Source organism: Ostrea edulis, chromosome 8 (genome assembly GCF_947568905.1).
Source record: "Ostrea edulis chromosome 8, xbOstEdul1.1, whole genome shotgun sequence".
Classification (NCBI taxonomy): Eukaryota; Metazoa; Mollusca; class Bivalvia; order Ostreida; family Ostreidae; genus Ostrea; species Ostrea edulis.
In genome coordinates this window covers 43,445,781-43,460,649 of record NC_079171.1, presented here as the reverse complement: position 1 = coordinate 43,460,649, position 14,869 = coordinate 43,445,781, and the positions used below count along the sequence as shown (strand labels likewise).

At 35.4% G+C, this 14,869-nt stretch overlaps 2 protein-coding genes across 3 annotated transcripts in view; one reads left to right on the top strand and one right to left on the bottom strand.

Annotated features, from left to right (window-relative positions):
* LOC125662394 (uncharacterized) overlaps positions 1 to 14,869 on the top strand; it is a 1,158,266-nt gene that overhangs the window by 72,488 nt on the left and 1,070,909 nt on the right. The window lies entirely within an intron of this gene.
* On the bottom strand, positions 848 to 14,621 carry LOC125661672 (uncharacterized). 2 transcript variants are annotated; one of them, XM_056146164.1, is made up of 5 exons: positions 14,491 to 14,621; positions 10,259 to 10,317; positions 7,055 to 7,127; positions 2,712 to 4,289; positions 848 to 2,505 (listed from the first exon to the last, which is right to left on the bottom strand). In XM_056146164.1, exons 2-5 carry the CDS (start codon positions 10,259 to 10,261, stop codon positions 1,856 to 1,858), a joined length of 2,304 nt encoding a protein of 767 aa, XP_056002139.1. In that variant the 5' UTR covers positions 10,262 to 10,317; positions 14,491 to 14,621; the 3' UTR covers positions 848 to 1,855. The 2 variants fall into 2 exon arrangements, with proteins under 2 accessions (XP_056002139.1, XP_048749724.2); XM_048893767.2 differs by lacking the exons at positions 7,055 to 7,127; positions 10,259 to 10,317; positions 14,491 to 14,621 and adding an exon at positions 6,411 to 7,022.

The window sequence follows — 14,869 nt, the reverse complement described above, 5'->3', positions numbered from 1 at the left end:
CAAATGTTTGGGGGTTTTCACGAAAGACACTAAGACACCCAAGAAACATACCTGTAACGCGTGAAAAGTGTGACTTCATCTATTATCAGAAGATTAATTGTATATCATTTAACGTCTCTCTCGATTTTTTTTTTTTTACACTCAAGGCCCTTTTATACTGAGCGCGAACACGACCGCGAACGCGGCGTTCGCATTGTATTGCTTAACTTCATTTTGAAGGATATTGTTTATACTCACGGCGAACGCGGCCGAATTCATGTTCGCGCGGAATACCGCGGAGATAGTCTCCAGAGCGAATTTTTGGGAAAAGACCGCGCGAACAATTTTCATTAGCCAATCAGAATGTGAGGTCAAAAGTCATACTTGTCTGTGACAATTCAGGCTTCATCATGCCAGGTGACAGAACAGAACAACTCATTCTCTTAATCGAGGAACATTCAATTATCTATGATAAAAGCCGAAGATATGTAGCTCGCCATGGCCAAACATCACCAAGATCGGTGAAGGGCTTCAAATTTAGACCTTTGCTCGGCGCTTACTGTCATTGAGCAGTGAGGGTTCTTTAGTGTGCCACACTTACTGTGACACGGGGCATCCGCTTTTAGGGTCATTTCTGAGGACCCGTGACATCCACACTTTTATGCAGAGCGTTTGGCGATAGAATTGTCACTACCTGTTTTAACGAATTAGGTTTGTCGCGGCCGGGATTCGAACCCCAACCTTCCGCATGCGGGACGACCGCTCTAAGCTCTAGGCCTTCGCGGCGGTTAATTATTTGTCCAAACTGGCTAGATTCCTTGTGGTTGTGTTAATGGTGTAATAATACAAGATACACAACATAATTAGAATCAGTTAATTGTGCAATTTATTCAATCTAAAGGAATATATTCAGTATTATCTTATCGCAGATACAGCATTTTTGTATTGATAAAGTTATGCATTACAAAATAATTCGTAAGTTTATGTTCTTTTACACACAATAAAAAGGAGTATGTACAGTTAATAGGTTTACATGAATGTCCATTTTCTCACAAGCGTGTTTCACGTTTACATGCCAGTACATGTAATTGAATAAAAAGAAGGAGGGTGTATTACAACATCTGATATTCATCTTGTTTGACTATCCTCTTTAGTTGCACAAAACTGCATAATGATGAATAGAATTACTATTGAAACAAGAGACATATACACCTTAACTGTCACCGGTATAGAATGTAACATACAGCTACTCAATGCAAAGCTGAATTAATCAAAGGAAATCTTAATTTAAAAAAAATAAATAAAAAATTGTACATAGTTATTTCAACGTCGTACTTGTATAATTAAAGTGCATTTTAAAAACAATACATGTATGTACTGTATTTTCGTAATACGACTACCGCGACCTGAAAGTTCAGTAACTAGTCTTCACACTCTTCATAACTACACATATACTGTAGTATCCTAATTCTTACTTATATCTTCCGTAATACCTGAAACCCTAGCACAGGTGTAAAGACAGTTATTTTAAAACTGTGATAAAGAAATGTATGCTTTTAATAGCTTTGCATTAAATATCCACTGATTATAAAGAAACCCGAGGAAGACGATTCTTGAACATTGATATACCCATGAAGACTACGACCTAAATTAAGAACTTTTCCCTGGCCAAAGGGTACATGATTTTATAGATGACTAAACCTTAACCATAGTGAAGTGACTATGATATACACAGTTTTAGTTTATTGATTACAATGGTCATGTACTTGTATACCATTACGTTCAAATGTTAATGCAAAAGGTTACTCAAATGATTTAAAAATCACATTCTATAGTTTGGTGTAAGTGTTGACATCTGACCAATGATCAATTTATCTTAAACTTCGGTTTCAATAGTTATCCTTTCTCCTCTGATGTTTGATTCTGCGATGGTTAACCTGTCATTGAAGTTTTGTAAATCATTTTTCAGACTTTCAACGTCACTTTTAGTAGCCATCGTAGAGTGCATATCCGTCAATCGTTGAGTGATTATTGTAAACATACTTCGAAGATTCTCAGAATCAGAGTCTTGATTGTTGCTTGGTATTGAAAACTTGGACAAACAATTATATGGAAGGTCCAGGGCATCAAGTACCTTATCTATAGGAGTCATTAGGCATGATCCATAGGACGTCTTTGCAACAACAATTCCAATGCATTTTAGAACGATTGGATTCTCGTTGTGAATAGCGAACACGAGAGCTCCAGAATCTCCACTACTCGCAAAAGCTTGTCGGGAGTCGGAAGGATGGGTGGGATCTATCCTTGGCAAAACTTCTAACTGTCCAAAATATCGAACAACGAAGGAGTTGTCGATCTTTACACCGCAGTCATCTATAATATTGGCACAGCTTCTGCCCATTTTTAACGAACCAAGCGTTAGTCCACTGGAGGCGCCCACCTTTATGACTTGCTTTCGGAAATTGAAGTTAGAAATTTTCTCCATTTGTCCATTCGAAAAATGCGGTACATGTTGCACTGAAAAGCCTAAATATTGTATTTTGATATTAAACACAGCTACTCTACAGTTCATCACTCCATTTTAACAAACGACCTACTGTACTTCTATCAATGTAATCACGAAATTATACTAATTCTGTCAAAATCATGGTACAGATAAATAATTTCAAAAAATAGAGATATGACACTATAAGGAACAGGATATACGATATTTGATCAAACGTGATACATACCGGCTTCGTTTAACTGATTTTCTGAATAAACATCCGAGAAGCATCCGTCACTAGGGTGTCGATCTGTAATCTCTACCAGGGCTGCATCAACACTAACGTTTGCTGGTTGTCCTGCATCAAATACTGCTTTTGTAATTTTACCAATTTCATTATTTTCTCTATCAAATACTCGTATTATCTCTCTCCTTCGAACATACTCGCTTGCCAATTGGTTTTGCAACACATTTGTTGGTAAAACAACATGAGCACATGTTAAAAATGCTTTACCAGGTGAATTTTGCAGATCTACAAATCCCCCGAGAGTTCCAAGTTTTGCACAGTCATCTGCATGTACATTTTCACTCATGCGTAGTCCTCTTACTGCGAGGCTGCATGTTCCTTCTCTGACATCAACCTCAAATCCACTCACTTTCTCTGGAAACACTCTTTCTCCGATAGGTATCACTCCCTTTACATGGCAGTAAATAACAAGAGTTGGTGTCTTTTCTATCCGGTAGGAACTCGTGTTAAATCCTCTGGATCGGACATTGGATACATTTATTAAAGAAATGTTACTGTGGTTATTGAATAAGTCAGACAAATCATTTTCATTCACACGCATTGTCGGTTTTGTCGAGTCATGTAACTCATATGGAAGTAACCCAATTGCCTCTGAATTGCATTCATTTGCTGACACTAGTAGAACATCAAAGCCCCAAAGTGATCTACTGTTCCTTTCTGTGCTTTGCTGTGTAACAACAACTACAATATCAAATCTCCAGATGTTATCTCGATGTGATCGTTCGATATCAAGAACATTTCTCGAATTTCTTCCAACCCATATTTTCGAAATTGCAAACTTGGGCTCAAAGATTTCGCGACATTTTTGTTTTATGACCTCAACAATGGTATGATAAACTAAATTGTGTTCAGGATTTCCCACACAAATAGCATCACATAGATATCTACGTCTCTCTTGTGCAAGCATGAAATAGAATTTTATAGAACAAACATTCTTTTCTCTACCAGCATGTGCTATGTTTTGAAGAAGTTCGTCAACGGTATAAAGTCCTCCTGATTCAAACAAGGTGTGTTCTTTGGCATGACAAATAGGTTTCCTTTGGGTGTTTTTGATATCAATGGAATCCGACATCGATTTCCGACGACTACAGTGCAAAATGGTGGGAATTGTTATATAACCGTCGAATGGAACATGGAATGCGACTGCATTTAAAAATGAAGTTAGAGAATCCAATAGCATATATCCTTTCAGTGTTGCTAAATCCTTTAACATATTTTCTGAGCAACTGCACTGATTTTTTACTGGATGTTCTGCTTCAAGATCTTGCGATTCTATCCCTGATGGTGAATAGGGGAATCCTCTGCTAAAATGCATCGAAAGTGAACCAAAAAATGTTCTTCGGCGCAAATCTTTGGAAAGCATGGAGCGATGATGTGTTTGAAAGATGTTTCCTGATTGAATTATCGTTGGCGGACCGGAGTGCACTCTTTGAGTAGAAGAGGGAATTCCAATCGCTTTACCGAAGCGTTTAGTTTTATCATCGCTCAATTGTTTTTCATTTTCATTTTTCCACACATCTACAAATACAAATCATTCAATAACTTTATGTCACCGAACATGTTTATCACATAGCCTTAGCGGATGTGTACTCAATTCTTACCGTTTGCAAAATATACAATTATTAGATACCAATCATTAGATTTGACGTGCACAATATTTATTGCAAACGCGATTTTGGCGAATTTCTCTTTGTAAGAACTACATTTCGATTTTTAGAAGAATGCTGTGTACTTGATTTAAGAACATTCTCAATTACTAAGAATGCAAATTAACTAGGATACGTTTACATAATTACACTCGATTTATTTTCTTTAACAAGGTGAAGATAACGAACAGTGATCAATCTCATAACTCCTACAAGCAATACAAAATAGATAGTTGGGCAAACACGGACCCCTGGACACACCAGAGGTAGGATCAGGTGCCTAGGAGGAGTAAGCATCCCCTGTTATAAAATATTCTATTGTATTGCATTGATTTCTCCAATATTTTTTTTTTCCAATTGAAACTGTTCTTAATGATTGTATCACCTTTAGAAGAAAATTAGACTTTGTTTCCTTTGAATAATAACTTCATATATTGAGAACTTTGGAAATGCAGATTTAAGCGTATAAACAATGATTACTATGCAAATTAGTTTGTCATGTGACGTGCTGCTGGTGACAGAAATTCAGAAACATGTCACGTGTATATATGTATATACGGTTTTTGATTTCTAAAACTCATGACAGAAACCAAATGACATCTTTAAACCATCATACAGAATCTACTTTATTAAGGAGTAATTTATACATGTATGCACTGTGTATTTTTGATGGGTGTCCGTTATTTTACTGTGTTTTAGCTCTACTAGATATTACTACGGTCATTGTTAAGTGTTTAATTGTAACAACTAGCATCATATTTATGATTTAGCCTCAACTGTTTTCTTAGCTTCAAATCGTGTAGAAGAAATATCAAATAAAAGCAACCATATCAGCTTCATATTTGAATATTTTATTGAACATATATGTTAACGACAAACTGACAACTCAACTCAATGACGAACGATGACTTCAGCTTCTCTATCTTCAACTACCCAAATTTATATAGCAATATTCTATTACATGTAACTTCTACGCGAGAAGAAAAAATCTCTCGCTGTGGCCTTCAATTCGACATTTAGATATATCGATGACGTTTTGTCTATTAACAATAATATATTTCATTCATATGTCGATTTGATATATCCCTGTGAGCTCGAAATAAAGGACACCACAGAGTCGTCCACTTCTGCTTCATACTTAGATATTTTATTGAAAGTAGACATTAACGGCGAACTGACAACTCAACTGTATGACAAACGGGATGATTTCAGGTTCTCCATCGTCAACTTCCCATATTTATGTAGCAATATTCCATTATCACCTGCATATGGTGTTATATATCTCAACTGATTCGATATGCAAGAGCTTGTTCTGTGTATAGTCAGTTTTTAAATCGATGTAAGCTACTGACAAACAAGTTGATGGTACAGGAGTTTCAACAGTCTCGATTGAAGTCAGCATTTCGCAAGTTCTATGGTCGTTATAACGATCTAGTTCGTCAATACAACCTCGCATTGGGTCAAATGCTGTCTGACGTGTTTTATACCGATTGTTAAGCCGTTCTTGACACACTGATTTTGACTGCGGATACCTCCCTTTACCTGATCAGGATATAGGGCTCACGGCGGGTGTGACCGGTCAACAGGGGATGCTTACTCCTCCTAGGCACCTGATCCCACCTCTGGTGTGTCCAGGGGTCCGTGTTTGCCCAACTATCTATTTTGTATTGCTTATGGGAGTTATGAGATTGATCACTGTTCGTTATCTTCACCTTGCATGTATCACCTACGTATGGTGTTTACGTCTCTCAACTGATTCGATTCGCAAAAAAAATGTTTTGCTTATGATTAATCTTTAAATCAAGACAAGCAACCGACAAATAAGTTGATGCGTCATGGATTTCAACATTACCGATTGAAAACGACATTTCAAAAATTATATCGTCCATATCATGATCTAATTTGCATATACAATCTGTCAAATGCAGTCTGGTGTGTTTCATACCAATTGTTAGACCGTTCTTTTAAATCTGATTTCGACTGGATTACTTACTCCGTTTACCTAATCATGAAATATGTCACCGGTCATTAGAGGATGCGTACTCCTCCAAGGTACTTGATCCCACCTCTGGTATGTCCAGGGGTCCCTTTTTGCCACACTCTTGATATCGTATTCTTTATGGGATATATTAGATTGATCACTGTTCTTTATATTTAATCTTAATCTATATGGTTTGTCCGCCAGGACGTATTCACAGCTTGGTTTCACTTATCTAATTTAGTTCCTACATGTTCTGCATAACTTCACATCAATGAAATGGGGACCTAAACTTTCTTCTGTGAATTTATAGTATGTGTAGTGGTTGCGCAAGCTGTAATGGTGTTAAATGATTTGTTCAGCTATTACAGATGATTTCATGGCGAACACTGTTCAGGGATTAGTTTTGATGATGTATTCAATCTTTACCACCGTTGGACAGGTACTGTTGATTGAATTCAGGGGCTTAATTATCAGCGATAATGACATGTTTGACTCAAAATACAATCACTTTTTATCATACGTGTGTGTTGATTTTGTATTTATATAAATTTACTGTGTCAACAACTCATCTGTATCCAAGATGTCTGTCACTTTTTTCCTGCAAGATAGTATGAATAGCACATTACAAACAATTGCTTGGAAATATGTGCACTTACGCAATTCATCAGTAGAATCGGATATCTCAAAGAAGGCGCTGTCATTAGATTCAGATCTAGATCTTGAATGAGCCTGTAAGAAAACCGTTATAATAATTTCTTCTACAGTATCTTCTTTACTCCTTTTATCAATTTAGGCTTGACCAATTCGGGTGTATAGACGATTAGAAAGTTCACTATGCTTTTGAACACACTTGTACCTTGGCCGCGTCAAACCTTACATGTAGATACTGCTCCTTCACCGAAAGCTATACATTTAAATGTGAGAGTCACAAGTCTTTCGGGTAATACCTTAGAACAAGGTTACATGTTCACGTAGCCTTGAATGTTACCAGTAGGTCTACATTTGTGGTTCTTCACCTACAGCTGGTGTGCTTGAAAAAAGTCTCAAAGGAACATTGAAACAAACAACATAAGCTTTTATGCTGTGGAAAGTCAATGGGTCTAGATATATTCTTGCAATTTGAAAATTTTAACAAGGATACTTATATAACTACTTCGTACTATTGGTTACACAGTTAGTTAGTGACCTGATACGGAAAATACATGGTCTGGAAAGAAAACCAGAAGCCTCGCCCGATACGGGTTTTCTTTTCACACCATGTATTTTTTTACGTATCAGGTCACTAACTAACTGTGTAACGATTTTTTTCACATCGAAGACCTCTAACTGTATATGTGGGGGTCTATATCATACAACTTATCGCTTCGCCAATTTTTGTCACGGATGTAAGTCAAACCCGACAATAAATTCTTCCCTCAATACGGATTTTGTTCGCATGATACGATTTTTTTCACGGCGTCATGTTACCAATATCTGACCAATTAGATCTCAACAATTTTGTCTGAGGCGATATGAAATGTAATATGGTCGGTGTTCAATGTAAGATTTAAAAAAAATGATTTCACTGGAAACTTAAATCAATACATATATGCTTTGTGTAGTGTTCATCATGAATTCTTAACCTGTATCCTAAGACTTACTTCGTTATTTACCGCCGTAAAATGTCTGAAATCTCGCCAGAAACGGCGTGAAATCACTTATCAATCAATCAACTGTTATTTACTTCTTTGATTAGACGCACAAGTACTCTGAAGTGGCTATCAAAAAGATGCTGGAGTTCCTCATTGATAATATCGTCTCCATGTAGGTAGTCTTTTGTAATCAGATCTTGCAACAACTTGTAATGTAACACGTATACGGTACCAATTTTGATGCACCAGATGCACATTTCGACAAATAATGTCTCTTCAGTGATACTCAACCGAAATGTTTGAGATCCGAAATAACATTAAACTTGTAAGAGCTATTTTAGGGAGAAACAGGGTGCCAAAAAGTGGAGTCAAATTCGTGTAAGGCTGTAAGAATCACCATAGACATGATTATATATATATTTTTAAATTATCTAATTGGTAAAAATACACCCTGTCATTGGATCTAATGTTGTTTGAGGTATTTCATACCCATTGTTAGGCCGTTCTTTACATATGTTTTTGACTACAAATTATTCTGTTCACCTGATCGATCAGAGGGGTCATAGCAGCAGGTGTTTCCAATGGTCTGCAGTACGCTACTAACCTACTAACAGTTTTGTAATCTTATTTGTATATATATTGTTTTATATTGATCACTGTTCGTTATTTTGATACTGTCTCTTTTTATCAAAATACAAATTTATCATTAAACTTAGAATTCAACTATGCATTAAATTAATAACTGGTAAGTATTACAAGGTTCAGATAACAAGTGAAGATAACGAACAGTGGTCAATCTCATAGCTCCCATAAGTGTACAGATGGAGTGTAATAATCATAGTGAACGTTTTGCACTGCATACAATAGGCATTCACCCTGGAACATGTTTTAAGAAATTTGACACTCCTACTCTCGAGATGCAATAAAAGTGCGAAGTGAAAAAAAAAAAAAAAGCATTCTGAGAGTATTGCATGGCAATCCATAATCCCATACCGGTTGCAAAAATTACTGTACCACAACAATATTCAAAGTCCATTATGTAGGTTATGGTAAAAGGGAAAATTGGGGAACCAGGATAGGAATGTTTGGAAATCAACTACTATTCGAGGAGAGACTAGACCAGGAAAAACGACAAATCTATGATTAGGTTTAGGTCTTTGACCAAGTCAGTGAACTCATTACTGTGACATGTAGGTGATCATGAATGATTTAGCTATATTGTTGTATTACTATGCTAGAATTTTTAATGAGTGTATTTCTCTTATCTACAGAGATACGAAACTTGGATGCAAACTAACAATTCATGCTATAGTCCAAGGGCCATAACTTAATGAAAAACCAATGGACCGAGATGGAATTCGAACTTGATCTGTAGCTTGTTATGACAAAGCAATGTACCGAATATCAAATGAATATCCGCTAACACAACCAAAACAAGTCCGGGAAACTGATAATTCAGGGTATTTTTCTAAGTTCGTTAACTTAATGAAAAATCAACGGACCGAGACGAAATTTGAATTTGATCTGTAACTCGTTATGACATAGCGATGTACTGAATATCAAATGAATAGCCGCAACCACAACCAAAAAAGTCCAGAAAATTGATAATTCAAGCAATATTTTCTAAGTCTAAGGTCCAAAACTAAGTAAAAAATTAACGGACCGAGACGACATTCGAACTTGAACTGTAACTTGTTATGGCAAAGCAACGTACAAAATATTAAATAAATATCTGCAAGAACAGATAAAAAAGTGCGGAAAACTGGACTGACGGACAGACGGACGGACGGAGCGCAAACCTAAAGTCCCCTTCGACTTCGTCGGTGGTGGACTAAAAAACCTTTATTGTTACAACATGCCGCTAGGCCGTTCTTTACAAACTGGTTTTGACCTAGGATTACTCCGTTTATCTGATCAAGAATTAGAGGTCACGGCGGGTATGACCCATCGACAGGGGATGCTTACTCCTCCTAAGCATATGATCCCACCTCCGGTATACCCATGGGTCCCTGTTTGCCCAACTCTTATTTTTATATTCCTTATAGGAGTTATGAGATTGATCACTGTTCTTTATCTTCACCTTTTCCATTGAAGTGAAATACTTATAAATATGTGGAAAAGTTAGCATTGGATGCTTCATGTAATTATAAGATTATTTTTAGTACTCAAACCAAAACTGATCGTCACTGCATATTTGCACTACTTTATTTGCATGCGTATTTTACATACCATTTCTCCTGTTCAGGGAATTAGCACTCAGTGGAATGTGAACATACGCTTCCAATTTCCTAAAAATGAAATTTTAGAGATGAAATAGTAAATTTAATTTCATTCATAAAAAAGTACATGGATTACTTGTGTGATCTAGAAATACCAGGCAGCATTTCTGTACGTTTTCATTAAAATCTACATGATAATTCAAACTATTCTGGATTTATTTCACTGCAAACTTTTGTAAATACTGTGAATGATTATCAGCTAACCGTGTGATTCTCGTTTTGCTAAATGACGTAACGGCCTCTTACAAATAATTGCAGTGACAAACATTTGTTCTTCCCCTACAAAATCTAAAATAGCGCCTGCTTGCCTGAGCATGTGTGGGTACATTGATGTTGAATGAACATTTTTTTCCTGCAGATTCCACGAACACAACCTTCCACTTGTTACAACGAACACACTTATAACGAAGCCATGCCTATTACGATGTGATAGTTATTCCCCGGTGAGAGAAAACTACCGACATTTTGTATTGGATATAACGAAGTTTGGTTATAACGAACTGTTTTTCGCTGGCCCTGGAGGATCGTTATATCCGTGTTTACTGTAATCGCTTGTATTTTACGAATCTGGTACTGATATATACGAGGGGCCTCGTACATCTATGAATCAATTTATACATATAGGTCCTTCACTATTACATTCATTATCGTACACATCAACATGCCTTAGATACGTAATTTGGTCCCTTGGCAAAGTACATGTATTTTCTTCGGCGTGGTGTGTTTTTCTTTTTTTTCAACTTGACCCCCTTGGAATCAAGAATGCACTTACCGGTATATTGCGTTTATGCTAATCATACATCTATACCCCAGATCCTTTCATCATTAATTACATCTACCATTGATTTCCGTATCTTTTTTTTTTAAAAATCGTATAGTGTTTAAGTGCCTTAATGAGAAAAGCAGATAAAAGAGATCAGTATACAACATTCGTTTTGTTAACTACAGAAGAAAAACCAAGACTTGTTTGGCTCGTGGTCGTTCGACAAGACAATGAACTTGGACTATTAGTGACTATAACATTTTAAGCCTCATCTCAAATCATTTCATTTCAAAAGTGTTTTCTATGAACAGTTTACCCACGGCCTTAACTGCTTTTGTACATGTACCATTGACTCCTCTTTTAAAAGAAAACTAAAAATGGAGAGAGAGAAAGTCAATGCTAAAAATGCAGTTAAGGCCATAGGCAATTCGTTTTGTATCAAGCTATTCATGTCAATATATGTACAACAAATATCACCATTATCATCTTATAACGATCTAGTTTGCCAATAGGAGTTATCAAATGTCGATTTTTTAAAATTTTAAAGAACTTTTAGTAAATTTTAAATCACAAAACTGTTCTCAAATCAACAAAATCAAACACATGACTTTTGAACAGTTTACACGACCATCCATCACGGTAAATCAAAGACTGGATTTTTGCTTTTGTAGCCAGTTCTTTCTTTCACAAAAATGGAACCGAAAATATGCATATCTAGTGATCATTCATCCAAAAAAATTGCTCAGTTAAACACCACTATCATTCCATGCACAAGTACTCTAAAATTTATATTAAATAAATTATTTATTTCCTCAATGACAATATATTCGTAGTCCTTGGTGATCAGGTATTCCAACAAGTTGGTTGGGATTCCCATAGCGACGAATTGTGTTTCTTTATTAGCTGTCCCTTTTTATATTCTAATGAGGTATATGGTTTTTTTTCAAAAGCTTCTATGCGAAAAGATATGTGACCTTCAACTCGACATTTAGGCATATCGACGTTTTATCTACTAACAATAATTTTAATCCATTATTCGATTCCATATACACCTGTAAACTCGAAATAAGACATCACAGAGAGACTTCCACATCTGCTCCGTACTTAAATAATCTAATGAACATACATGTTAACTTCCAAGTAACAACTCGACTTTATGAAAAAACGAGGTGACTTTAGCTTCTCCATCGTCAATTTCCCATATTCATGGAGCAATATTTAATTATCATCTTCATTTGGTGTTTATGTAATCTATATTAAGTTGTGCTGCAAATTTAATCGGACACATCCATTATCAAAAAGTAAATTGTATTCATTCATTTATATTTTTGAAAGCTCTTTAGTCCTCCTACATAAATGATAGGTCATGTATTAATGTCGGTTTAGAAAATGAGTATTCAAATCAAATTGTTTCCTTATTTTGTTTCCAACTTTAAATGAAATATTTCACATTACTATTTCCGTATATTTGGTTGCAATGTTTCAATCTGACGCTTTGTATTGAAATAATGCAGTATGAAAATAAAATCCCGGGATTTATCAATACCTTCTCAATAGCCCGATATTCTTCCCCATTCACAATGGAAAATAAATAGATTTTTGTTCATTTTGTGGGAAAAAAATTAGATTACTGATAACTTATTTTAAAGAAAATGATGCTCATTATAGATGACCATAGTTGGCTATTGAGGGGAAATATCTCCTCTATTTAAAATACATTATAGCTTTTAAATGGATTGGAGAGAGAAATTTGCCGCACACTATTCTATTCACCTTATCAATGAATTAGAAGAGACATGCAGTGCTTTTATAATAGGGAAGTCACTTTGTTGTGTTAGTACCATTATTTAAACCTTTAGCGAAATTAGTCTGGTGTGGTGATAGCTTTTAATAAAGAGTTTTGTAAAACATCTGGAATATTGCCAAAACGACGTAAAGTCATAATCAATCAACTGAGTTTTGTTCAAGTCATACTACAAATGTATGCAACATATTTTTGAAACACTCTTCTCTATTATTTTCTCTGAAGACTTTAATACAGTTAAATCTCAGTTGTTTACAAGTCATATCTTACAGTACATAAATAAAAAGGAAAACCTTTCAAGCACCCCCTCTTATCAATCTAGTTATCGCTATGGTAAAGTGAAGTGTTCTAATTAAAGGCGTTACCTTTTTTCAAAATGATTTCTATCTTTAAGCATTTTGACTAAAATATCACCCATTCATTTCATAGACTATTATTCGAATTTTCCAAAACTCTGAGAAAATGTCTTTAAAGATGAATAGCAAATTTACATTGGTTAAATGATGCCTAGCTGTCAATAGAAAGGTTATCATTATTCAAAATTACTTCTGACGAAAGAAAAAATTATATACATATACTCATATGAAATGCGGATCCTCATCTATATATAGATGTCAGCATTTCGCAAATTCTATGTTCATTATAACAATCTAGTGTGCCAATACAACCTTTCATTTGGGTGAAATTCTGCCTGGTGTGTTTCAAAACGATTGCTAGGCCGTTCTTGACACACTGATGTTGACTGCGGATATCTCCGTTTACCTTATCAAAGTATAGGGCTCGCAGCTGGTGTAACTGATCGACAGGGGATGTTTACTTCTTCAAGGCACCATATCTTACCTCTGGTGTGTCCAGGAGTCCGTGTTTGTTCAACTCGCTATTTGTATTGCTGGTAGGAGTTATGAGATTGATTAATGTTTGTTATCTTCACCTTTCATGGATATCACAATGAACATGACAAACACTATATGCCATGACCATATTCAGAAAGGGGCAACTAATTCTTCATTGATTCCTTTGAAACTGAGATAACCACTAAATAGGGAATGGTGAGATCAATGTCACAGGAAAGTTTAATGTAAAACACATAGTGCAATGCCAGAGTTGAATTGCTACTACTAATATGTAGCAGTGTAAAAGTTTTCATGAAGATATTGTCAATAGTTGCTTTGAAACTGAGCTTAACATCAAATAGTAAAAAGTGAAATCAAGGTCAAAGGAAATATCGAGGTCAAAAATATTAATCCAGTTGAATAGATGCCACCAATATGTATCAGCATATAAGGTTTGATAAAATATCGAGAATAGTTTCTTTCAAACTGAGCTAAAGAAGGACAGACAGAATGCGGATATGGCAAACACTATACACCCAGGTCATATACATGCCGAACATAAAAATAATTTACCAAGCACAGTTTACAATTAAGAGTTATTCCCCTTTATAGTTTTTGAAATGATACATAATGATCTTCTTACGATATGTCATTATTGATAAAAAGATTTATCATACGCGACTATTACTTTTTAAATCATAGACTGAATAAACTTGAATATTCAAAAACTTATCATGATGAAAAAAAATATAGAAATACAAAATAAACAATACAATGCATACCTATGCGTGACATAGAGCCATTCCTGATCACATTCAGCAGATACTCCTATTATATACTGGTATTAATCTATATATCCAAAGTCATACTAATCGTGACAACTTATGTAACACTACTTATCCACACAAGGAAATCAAAACAGTAAAAATAGTTCAGTACTAGTGGAATAACTAATATTTCACTGTGACTATTTCCTTCTTTAGAAAAGCAATGCTATTTTACATTTTCGTTTTATTTATTTAGTTTTCAATTATAAAATACTCTGTCGTCATGAAGAACGACCTGTCCTAGGTCGTCATATTGCTCGTGTCGTTGGTCATTTTACGGTAGATCGACCCTCATGTGATGTCATAGGCTTTTGCACAAATCTTTATCAATCAA